The following is a 12248-nucleotide window of genomic DNA, read 5'->3' on the forward strand; positions in this document are numbered from 1 at the left end:
AAAAGGACATCTACATTGATTTGATATGGGAGTTAAAGGAGAAAGAGGGCTAGTAGTGCAATTAAGAGGAAAAGGGAAGTACAAAAGAGAAAGGTCTGGGGAAGAGAATTTGAAATCTGTTTTGTACATGTTGAATGTTATGCATCCTCAGGGCATACAGATGGAGATATCCAGCAGCCAGTTGGTGGTAGAAGCCTGGAGGTCTGAGTGAAAATAAGTTCTTAATAGATAGATTCTGGTGTTATCAGGTGTTAGCTGAGGTAATAAAGCTATTAAGTTAATCTACACATGCATTGAGTATGTACTTAAACTTTGAACCTTAATAGAGGTAACTTCATAGGTCCTTGTGTTTTTCAACCTTCTGATTTATTTTTTTCAAGAGAAAGATTGGCAGTTGGAGAGGAATGCTTTCCAAAAAGTCAGAGAATCAATAAACATTTATTAAACACTACCGTGTGCCAGGCACTATGCTAAGGGTTGGAGGTATTTGTAGTTTTCATTGAGGATATTCAGTGTGAATTCCAAAAGGAAAATAATTTTCCCTATATACATATTTTAGTGTTTCTAATCTTCCCATTTGTTTTAGATGACAGCAGCCCGATTGCCACAAATCTTGGAAAATTACCCCACAACCTAAATAAGAATCATAATAAATTGCTTAGTAAGCATTTAAATTACTTAGTAAGTATTGCTTAGTATGCATTTATTAGTAAGCATTAAGTGCCTGGGCACTGTGCTAAGCCCTGTGGCTGCAAACATGAAAAAAGAAAGTCCCTATCCTCCTGGAGCTTACAGTCTCCTGAGGGAAAGACAAAACACAAAGGGAAGTTAAAAATGACCCATCCCCCCAAATCAGAAAAACAAAGGGTGGAGGCTGGGGGAGGGACAGGGCATGTACCTTACCTGAGGACCGAGTAGAAAAATCAGGGAAGAGACCCAAAGTAGTGCATCTAGATGAGAAATAATAAGAATTTAGCACTCTCCTTAAATGGAGATTTTAAATGGAGTTCTAACCAGATGAATAAAGGTTGATGATGCAGTAAAGCACCAGGTCTGATAGGATCTTTCAGAATGAAAGTTTTCCCAGTAATGAGACAAGTTAGAGAAGTCAGTCATAGAAGTCCCGAAGTAGCACAGCAAGATGAGAAATGATTACTCAAAATATTCAGGCTCTCTGTGTCTATAGAAAAGCTAAGAGGATTATTCTTTGAATATTGTCTCATTCCATGATTTACCAACATATGACATCTCTGGAAGGATATTGGTATAGAAAGGAAAAAAAAAAGGAGGGAAGGAATAAAGAAAACATTTATTTAAGTATACATGAGCAATTTGGGACTGTTGGTAATATGCAGTTTCCCAAATAAACTCTAGACATTTATGAATATTTTATGTTAAGAACAATCTTAACCAATCTAGGGAGTTTCCTTTTTTAATTGTTTTTTATTTTTATGAAGTAGCTTTCTTTTATGGTTATTGGAAGTCTGAACAGGAATGCTTTTACTTTATTTTCATTTATGATGTTTACTAGATCATCAGTATCATCAGTCCACCAAACAAACAAAACTAGTCATAAAACAGCTTTGCAGTCAAAGAATACAGACCTGCTGAGTTTTTGCTCTTGAAGGATTTCAAAAATTTCATAATGCTCAGAATTTTGGGATCCCCTATATTGCATCTCTGTAATTCCATCATCTCCCTCATACTCTAAATCCCTACTTCATAAATGATTTCTTCTTTCATTTTTATCATCAATTACTAGACTCCTTCCTTTCTACCTACAAATCTGAAATCTTCTCTAAAACTTGCTGCCCACTTAAGGTTCTCTTTTACTTCTATCTACCAAATTGAAGGAAGCAACTTATACTTTTTTATTTGAATTCCTCAACTCTGCTCATTCTTTAACTCCTTTAAATCTCCCTTCTAAAACATATGATTGATCACATGGTTTGATGGGGATATGATTGGGGATGTTGACTTTAAATGATCACTCTTTTGCAAATAGTAATAATATGGAAATAGGTTTTGAACAATGATACATGTAAAACCCAGTGGAATTGCTTGTTGGCTCCCGGAGAGGGAAAGAACATGAATCATGTAACCATGGGGAAAACACCCCAAATTAATTAATTAAATAAATGGATTAAAAAAGAAATCTCCCTTCTGCCTCTATCACAACCAGAGCTTATCCTTTCAAAGGTCACCATGCACTCTGAATCAAGCCATTTTCTCTTTCTTCATTCTCCTTGATCTATTTCCTGCAGGGGGAGTGATTTAATTAGCCTTACATTGGTAGTAAGTCACAGGATCAGGATGGAGAGCTACCTTTAAGTATTCAGAGGGCTTCACTGGAAGAGAGATTATAGTCATTCTGCTTGGCTCTATATAACAGAACCAGCAGCAATAGATGGAAGTTAAGAGAGGCACACTTAGGGTGGGGAAGAGAAAATCTTCCTAACAATTAATGCTATCCCAAAATGGAACAGGGTATCTGTAGAAGCAATAGATTTACCCTCATTGAAAGTCTTCAAACAAAGGTCAGATATTGGGAGATGTTGAGGATGTTCTTGAAAATATTCTTATTTAGGTACTTTTTGGAACTAGATAACTTATGATTTCCCTTACATCTCTGTGATTCTGTGGCAACTATCACAGTATGGTGGGGCATCAGTTGAGAGCTTTAATGGATGAACATGACAGGGACTTTCAGAAAGGGAAAAGAAATGTGCTTATTTTCATAAGTTCCACATGGGTGACAGACACAGTAGTAGTGAGAGGGAAGAGAGCAAAGACAGACCACTAGTACAATGGTACCACTGGTAGCTTTGGGGAAAAGAGTGGTTTGATTCTCAACTCCCTGGGAAATTTTGTAGGAATGAAATCCATAAGAGGAGTTCTAAGATTCTGAAAACTTAGGATATAGTGTACTATAAGTAATTCTGCTATGTAGTGGTATAAACTCTCAGCACACCACTAGATAAAATGCAAGGGTGATGTTTTCCACAGTTCTTATCAATCAGCTCCTCCAAAAAAGGAGGGCATTCACTACATACCTACTACCTCCATGCTAGTTATTTTTTCCTGCTTGCTCAATTGCTATCCCCTCTATAAAATATTTTGTGATTTCCCACAACTTGAAGAGATTTTCTTGTACTTTAATATTAGCATTAAATTTTACATTCTCTTTCATATTATACTACTTATAAATGTTTTATCTTCCCAACTACATTATAAACTCCAAGTAGATAGAGGAAGATCTTGTCCATCTTTGTGTCTTTCAGGAAGCATAACATGGTTCTCTATAAAGTAAAAGCTTGTTAAATATATGAATGAATAAATAAGATCTGGCTTGATTTGACTAAACATACACTTAGTAATTCTTTAATAATCATTTGATAAATAATTATACATTTTCAATTAGAATATTCTCATAAATCTTACTAAAATGTTATTGATGACTTTTGTTTTTGTGTATTCAGAATGGGTTTTCGATGATAGGTTTCCATTTCTTCTTTTTTTTTTTTTTAAACCCTTAACTTCTGTATATTGGCTCCTAGGTGGAAGAGTGGTAAGGGTGGGCAAGGGGTCAAGTGACTTGCCCAGGGTCACACAACTGGGGAGTGTCTGAGGCCGGATTTGAACCTAGGACCTCCCATCTCTAGGCCTCGATCTCAATCCACTGAACTACCCAGCTGCCCTGTTTCCATTTATTCTTGATAATCATTGCCTCATTAGATTCATGTTTTGTTCTTTATGCAAGTTTTGTTTTGTTTTGGAAGAATTCTAGCTGTATCTATAGGCTGGTTTTTATATTATAATGTAGATAGTAAGTGGCAGGTTGCCAATATTTTCTTTAGAGTGAAAGAAGATGCCTCAGTTGCATTCGCCAGAAAAACAAGAAAGGAGATTTTAAATAAAATGTATAGAAAATAAGGCTGATTCAGTGTAAAAAACTCTTAAATGTACTGATAAAACTCATAAATGTAGATTGAAATGAATTTTAAAAAGACAACTAGTGAATGAACATTAAAAAATTAAATTCTTTTAGTTAATTTTGTCTGGTAATATATAGTCAGTTCCTACTTAGTCACAGTAATGAAGATGAACAATGTTGCAAATTATTATTTTTTAAAATTTCATATTTTGCTTTGTAAAGCAAAACTTAATTTCCTGATTATTTAAAGGGAAAGCGGGAAAAACATATAGGAAAGGAACTTTTGCTGGATAGAGAAAGCTTCTTTCCCTCTCTCTTACCCTCTTCCCTTCTTCTCTCTCATATTTATTAGCTGACTATTGTGCACAAGATACACTTAAAATGCAAAGATAAAAAATATAGTTAGTTCATATTTAAAGGCCTTATAATCTACATCTAGATCTAGAATAATGGATCTAAAATATATTGTAAAATAAGTATAATACAAGTTAAAAAATTATTGAGCATATAAGGACTGAGAATTTTACAGTTGTAGGAATTCTACACTGGAGTGGGGTGTCAGAATTTTTCAACTAATAAATAAACAATGACCTTGAAGGATATAGTTCCAATTATTTCTAGCTTTACTTCATGCTGATCTTATTTGTGCAATTTATACGAGTCTAACCAAACTAGACTATTATTACCTTTCACCATCTCATCTTGCACTCTTATATCCAAGTTTTTGTGTATACTACTTACCCCCATGACAAGAAATGACTCCATATCTCTCTCCATTTGTAACTATTGACATTATTATCCTCCTCATCCTTCAAGGCCTCTTTTATTTCCATCACTGCAGAAATTCTAAATTGATAACACAAATTCAGGAGTCATCTCCCTGAAACAAGAGGAATAGATGATGTGCCAGTAAAAAAAACCTATGGAGAGAAGACAGCCAAGGATAGAACTTTGAGTGATGCCAAAAAGGAAGAAGGGAGTCCTTAGAAAGGGCTTAGGAAAGAGTGATCAGAGACGTAGGAAGTCATTCTAGAGAAAGCAGTGTCAGAGGAGTCCAGAGAAAAGAGACTATCAAGAAGCAGATGTACTAATGCTGTCTGGAATTCAAAGGGTAGAAGAAGTGAAACTAATGGATATAAGTGGTCATTGATGACCTGGCAGAGGGCAGTTTTGATAGAGTTAAAGGGGACAGAGACCAGATTGCAAGATTTTTGTGGAATTAGTGAGTGGTAAGGATGGATTAACTTTCAAGAGTTATACTTCTAAAAAAGATTGCACTTTCTTAAAGTTTAATAGTAAATAGGAGGAAAAATCAGATGAGAATTGGAGTGAATAGTAGTGTCAAAAAAAGATATGGTATAGTGGCAGAATTTGAAGGAGGAAAATACCTATGCCTGGCTCATACTAAGTATTTAGGAAATGGCTTTTTTCTTTTCTTTTTCTTTTTCTTTTTTTTTTTTTTAACCCCCTACTTCCATCTTAGAATCTATACTGTGTATTGGTTCCAAGGCAGAAAATCAGTAAGGGCTAGCCAATGGAAGTTAAGTGACTTGCCCAGGGACACATATCTGGGAAGTGTATGAGGCCAGATTTGAACCTGGGACCTACTGTCTTTAGGCCTGGCTCTCAATCCATTGAGCCATCCAGCTGCCCCCAGGAAATATTTCTGATTGAATATGTGTAGTGAGAGAGTAAGGTAAGAGGAGAAGACTAAAGATGATCCATGGAGCAAGGTGCTAAGGAGATACTAGGTGATAGGATGTGGAGCACAGATAGAAAAGTTTAACTTTATCAGGGAGGATGGTAATCTAATCTTATAACAGAGGAGTGTATAGTTGAATACAATAAAGAATTTTTGAATCGTAGAGAAAATAAGGGTGCTTAAGTCTAATAGCATCAGTTTTCCCAGAAATAGTAAACACTGGAGTTGGAGTCAGAGTCCTGATTCTGATACATTCTAGTTCAGTTACCTTGAGAGTTTCATTTTTCTTGCGTGTAAAAAGGAATACTATTAAAATATTGCATGCTTCATAGAGTTCACAGCCCCACCATCAGTGCATTAGTGTCCCTATTTTCCCATATCCCCTCCAGCATTTATTATTTTCCTCTTCTGTCATATTAGCCAATCTGGTGGATGTGAGGCAGTACCTCAGAACTGTTTTAATTTGCATTCTTCTAATTATTAGAGAAGAGGCTATCTTTTCAAACAGAAGGCAGAATTCCAGTCAAACATCTTGGGGAGAAAAGGAAAAGCTTTTAACAGGCACTAAAGAGTGTAATTAGTAGTCAACAAGAAATGAATTAAAGGATAATAATGCAACCATGAGAGTCTAGTTAGCCAACATGTTGCTTTGTATAATTAGCTAATATTTCATATGTGTAAGAAGTCTAGCCACAAAAGGTTGTGAATAAAAATTCATTTGCAAATGTGTCATATAGAACTTGTAATATTTCTCTTTAGAAACACTTATAAATGATTGTTAAGTATCTAGATTAGCCCACATAATTAATTTCAACCATTATATAATTGAAACATTAATTTGTAAAGAAAATCAGTAGACTACAATAGTAAATGAATAAACACATGAAAAATCGCTTATTAAGCACTTACTTTGTACAAAGCACCATGAATGGAAATGGAAAGCAAGTTTTTCTCTGCTTTCAAACATCTCACATTCTAATAGGAGGAGGGTTCAAATGCAGCACTGATAGAAAAGCCTTAGAGTCAGAGAAGATAGTAAGGCCAAATAATTCATAGAATGTAGAAATAATAAAAGTCTGAGATATATATGACACACACACATATGTATATATACACAAACATATAAGTATCTTCTTTAGTATATTTTCATTGATAAACCATTGTGAAAGACTTTGGTGCTAAGAACTTCATATTCTAGGTTTGTAATAGCTGTATCTCTTGAGATGGCAATGGCAACAGCCCCAGCAGAGGAGGTGCCTGCCTGAATTTCTGCAGGGCTTAAACCCCTGGATGACAAAGATGGATGAGTGGGGAGAGTTGGGCCAAACATAGGGCTTATGCAGTGATTGTTAGTTCAGGACTTGTGAATGCTGGCTGTGAGCTATGTCCATCATAGTCTGAGGTGGTGGTCATGGTAGTAGCAGTTTGGCCTGTTTTGGCCTCTTTTGCTTATTTCACTCTTTGGTGTTTCCCTCAAAAATATCTTTTCACTTGTGGTTAGCTGACTTGTCTGCCCATTTGTTGTGATAATGATGGTTGACACATTGGGATTATTTCCCTGAAGGGAATGATGATCAAAGTAGTGTTGGTTTGGTCCACCAGTGATACAATAACAGTAGTTAAGGCAGACAAAACTGAATGAAATATTTTATTTCTCATCAGTACTGCTGCTTGATGATAAACAACTTTGGTCAGAAAACAATGAGATTAGAGATTTTGAGGGAGAACTTTTAAATACATTGAAGGGCTTTCATTCCTTTAAAAATTGTTGGCCCTTGCTCCTTTGGAATGCTTTTCTTAACTATTTCCAGGAAAATCTGGATTGCTGCCTTTTAATTATAAGATAACATGTTTGGTGATATGTGAGGAAATTTATAATACCTTAAAATATTGTGGTAAATCTTGAAGAGTAAATCCTCAAAAAAGGAGAATCATGGTTCTCTTACTCATCCTGAAAATTTCAGACTTTTTAACAAATGTAAATCATTTGAGTAGAGACAGCTTTACCAATGTCTCTGCAATTTCTAGTTCTTCAACTTATCTTGTCTCCAAATAGGCTTTTTAAAAAATGAGAAAACTTATCTGTATGTAAATCCAATTCTTCTGACTCATCTATCTCAAGTTCAAAACCAAATTGTTTTCCTTTGCCAATAATATTTCTAGAAAATTCTCGTCTCCTTAAACCTCTCAAGTCATTAAAAATTATTATAAAAAAAGAGAGGTCCTTGGGAGATATGGATATGCATTGATGTGGATAATCTCTGTGTTCTCTCTAGGTGCTGGTGATGGGGGAACACCAACCCCAGGCACCCTTGCTAGTTGTTATAACCTCCCCTCTTAATAACGGTTGCCCAGGGAAGGACCCTGAAAGGTTAGGTGGATGGGTAACCCTTTCAGGTCCAACCTGGGGTTGGATCAATTATTAATATTGGGCTCTGATTAGCCTTGGATCACGTTTGTTATCTGACTGTGTTTGCTCTCTCCCCAAGGGTCATGATATAAAGACCACTCTGGAAGGTACTTATTAAACATGCTTTATCTGTAATCTAAATCAAGGAAAGGATAATCAGGATAAGGATTGGGGATTGGAGACCCTGTCAATCTAATATCTATAATCTATAATCTCTTAGGACTGGAGGCTATTGATTTAGTAGAAGATGGAGCTTTATTCTTCCCAACCCCTCTGGCCTAGCTTGGCCACTGCCAAACCAGAGAAAGTAACTGCTGTTGATACAGCTGTCTTGAAGGTGTTGTTCTCTCAGCTTCTCACTATAAGTGTTTGATGATGTACTAGCTCTCACAGCCTTCAGGAAATACTCAGATCCTACCCACCCTCTGCTTCTTCAGACCTCCCAGCCTTCTTTTACCACCCAGGGACCAAGAGACCTAAAGAGCTAGGAAGATTCAGAGACCTAACCATCTAAGGGACCAAAGTCCAAAGGACCAAAGACCCCCTCCAGGTGGCTGTTAGGGGTATTTATACTCCCAGGCCAACCAACTTTGCCCCTGGCTCACGGCATCTGGGAGCATTCCAATCTCTCCAACTGCCTCTCTTGTCAATCAAGGTGACATCCAACATTTCTCAGGATTTGAATATAACAAAATGAAAGGCAATGTTTTGTTCTTCCAAATTCTATTCATATTGGTGTGTAAGACTGAATGCCAAAACTCCCCAGTGTTTTTTACAATTATTGCAACTCCTCAAAAAAAATTTTTTTTTAAACCCTTACCTTAGAATCAATATTGGGTTTTGGTTCTAAGGCAAAAGTGTGGTAAGGGCTAGGCAATGGGGGTTAAGTGACTTGCCCAGGGTCACATAGCTGGGAAGTATCTGGGGCAAGATTTGAACTCAGGACCTCCTGTCTCTGGGCCTGTCTCTCAATCCACTAGACACCCAGCTGCACCCCCCACCCCCAATCTTTAAAAGTAAAATCTTCACATTCTTCTGTTGAAAAGTGGTTATGGACCCCTCATCTATGGGGAAAAATTTTCTGAAGTATAACTGGTTAATTGGTGTGAGCATGGTAGATGAATGAGTGACTAATTTTTATGTAAAGGTTTCAGGAAAAAGGTCTCCTTTTTTGATTATGAGAATCTTGTTACACCTTTTAAGTAGAGGAAAAAGTGGTTATCTGACAATCATCTGTCAATGAGTTTTACTTTAATTCATGCTTTTCCACTTTTTCCCCCTTTTCTACTGCTCCTTTTTCTTTTCCTATTCTTATTTTTGTCTTCCTCTTCCCCCTTATTTGTAAAGGAATATCCTTTTTCTGTTCTTCATTGGACCATTCCATTCTTCACACTGCTCCTGTAAACATCTTCCTAATATATAGGCCTGACTATATCACTCAGTTGCTTAAAAACTAAAATTAAAGTTCCTCACCTTTCCATTCAAGACCTTTGTTCCATTATGTGGTTCAAGTCATCCTTCAGGGTCTTATTTTTGGCAGTCCTTCCATTTCTGCATGTGGCTTTTCCCCTAGATTCCTAGGACCTTCTTCCCCAGGAAGTCCCTTAGGCCTCTCTGACTCTCTTCTCTTTTCTCTCCTAATATCTTTGTAATTAAGATATTTTCAAGTAAATGTGTAATGTCATTGATTAGAGACTTCCCTCCCATTATACCAATTTTAACTCACCTATGCCTCTCAGTCTTTTCCAACTCTTGTCCATGTCCTTCTGAGAATTTTCTTCAGAGTGTACTCCCAATGTCTTGAAATCCTTTACTTTTTCTACATGGGGCAAAATTATCAGTTGGAAATTGTCCAACTCTTATACCTCACTTTTACCATGGGCCCAGCTTATCTTCTCTTCTTGTATGACATCCTTTATTAGTGTTCTTTGGCAATCGTTTTTGATTGTGTGTTGCAACCTGCTCATGTTCCTCACATCATGTTCTCCCATTGCCCTCTCTGGAATACTCATTTTTTTCACATTTAGTAGTGTTTCATGTCTTGTGGTCATATAACAACCTTGGTAAAATGTCAGTATGAAAAAGATAAGATTTTGCTTTCACAAAACTTGGGTTCAGTAAAAGAGCTTTGCATTTTCTCAAAAGCAATCTACCCTGCTCCCCTTTTCCTGTTTAGCTTTTGGATTCAACTTGTTCATCTTTACTGTCTGTTCTATATTGTTGAGTAGGTTTTATGGGGTGTCCACTCAAACAGGTGTTGAAATCTGAGCAATAGACATTCTTTATCCACTGTGTAAATGAATAGATCAAACTTCTTTTAGTGATTACAGGTATTTTCCAGGAAACTGCATTTTTCTGAGGCTTATTGCAATTGGGAATATTTGCCTGCAATTAGGACCATCTGGAGAACTTCATTTTCTTCAGGGAATCCTTCTTTGACCTGGGTTGCCTTTGTCATAGTGGTGAATGCCTTCCATAAGCATATGACTGTATGTTAATAATAAAAACAGCAACAATAACAGCATGTTTGGTGTCAAATGTGTCCTTTGCAGTCCATGTTGCTTGCAATACTCTGCAATAACTGAACTGGATGAAAATGTAATTGAGAAAAAGTTAGCAAAATAAATAAAACTACAATAGAATAAGAATAAAGTCAAAAAGTAGATTTCTAAGTCAATATGTTCCCCACAAAGATCCTTATGTTCAGTAGTTTAGTGGCCTCTGTTTCTATTGAAGTTTGACACCCCTTCTATAGTACATTGGTTTGAAATTTATTTATTTGTATTCCTGAGGCACTGGATCTCTTTCTTTTCTTAATATTTCAACATTGCATTTTAGGATCCTTTCTTCCTGTGTCAGTGAAAGCATGAACTGCATCAAAGAGATATATATACACATTGAAATATTAGATCTAGATTTTCCATTATCCTCTCCAAGTTGGATTGTTTATTTGTTAGAAAAAAGCAGAGTTGAATAATACAGAAATATCATGTCAGTTAAGCTCTATAAAATGGTTTATTTTCAACATTTCTGATTATAAAATGTTGCATTTGTTTTTATGTATAATGTTTTTATATATCTATAACATAAATAATGTTTATATAGAAAAATGTTTTTATTTGTTAATAAGGTATAACATAAAACACTGTCTCTTCTTTTTTAAGCTGGGCTTTGGACAGTCTTCACACTGGGTGGAGTAGGAAGTAAACCAGCACCTCAGCAGGAACAGTCTTCACCTCTTGCCAGTCAGAGCCTTCTGCTATTGCTTGTGCTGGCTAATCTTACTGATGCTCCTGATTCACCAAACCCCTACAGACAAGCCATTATGTCCTTTAAGAACACCCAAGGTTTGTAATGTTTTTCTTATCTTCTATCCATTCTGTTCTGCTCTATGCATCTTTATTTCTGACACTGGAGATTTAACTCTGCAATTCAGTCGTGATAATGAGAAATCTTAAAAAACTAATAAACTAGATTTTTTTTCCTCAAGAAGTAAGATGAGCCTGCTTTGAGGACTATAGTTCTTTAAATTCATCAGAAATATTTTAATTCACTCTTTTACATTGTTGAGTAATAGTAAAATTGTGGATAACTTTCAGTGTGATTGTAAAACTAAGTCAACTTTGGATGTATACATTAGTAAAAAGAAATAGTCCCACGAATAATATAAAACAGCAGATGGTCTAAAATTCGTGCTTTAGATTATGTTATTATTTTATTGTTATTTAATATTTCATCAGTATATATATATTGTTATTATTTAATATTTGACAGATTCTTATTTTGTTCTCAAGGAACAAATAGCATTACTTCAAATGTATTAGAATTTTCTTGGTATGTTGTTTTATTGTATACTGTCTTTTTAACTTGTGGGAAAAGCACATATCCTATATTGATTGTTTTTTAGCCCCTGGCCATCACCTAGTGTATGAATGATTGACAATCTAAGCAAAACGATTTCATACTGAAGTAGTAATCTCTGGTTTTGTTAGGATGAAGTCTTTAAAAATATAAAAAAGACTAGCTTAAATTGCTATCACAACAATACATCATAAAACAAACAAATAAATAAATGAATATATGCACATATATGTATATATATACACACATACACATACACACATTGTATGTATGTATGTATGTATGTATGTATATCTCCTAAGACCTAATAGAAATCTTCAAAATAAATTCTAATGTATGGT

General features: G+C 35.6%; 1 protein-coding gene across 1 annotated transcript in view; it reads left to right on the forward strand.

Moving 5' to 3' along the window:
* DYM (dymeclin) overlaps positions 1–12248 on the forward strand; it is a 600877-nt gene that overhangs the window by 173111 nt on the left and 415518 nt on the right. Inside the window, exon 9 of the mRNA XM_044664772.1 lies at positions 11211–11393. Within this exon, the coding sequence (XP_044520707.1) occupies positions 11211–11393 (183 nt within the window). The remainder of the gene's footprint in view (positions 1–11210; positions 11394–12248) is intronic.

The sequence above is a fragment of the Gracilinanus agilis genome, chromosome 1 (genome assembly GCF_016433145.1).
Source record: "Gracilinanus agilis isolate LMUSP501 chromosome 1, AgileGrace, whole genome shotgun sequence".
In the NCBI taxonomy this organism is placed as follows: Eukaryota; Metazoa; Chordata; class Mammalia; order Didelphimorphia; family Didelphidae; genus Gracilinanus; species Gracilinanus agilis.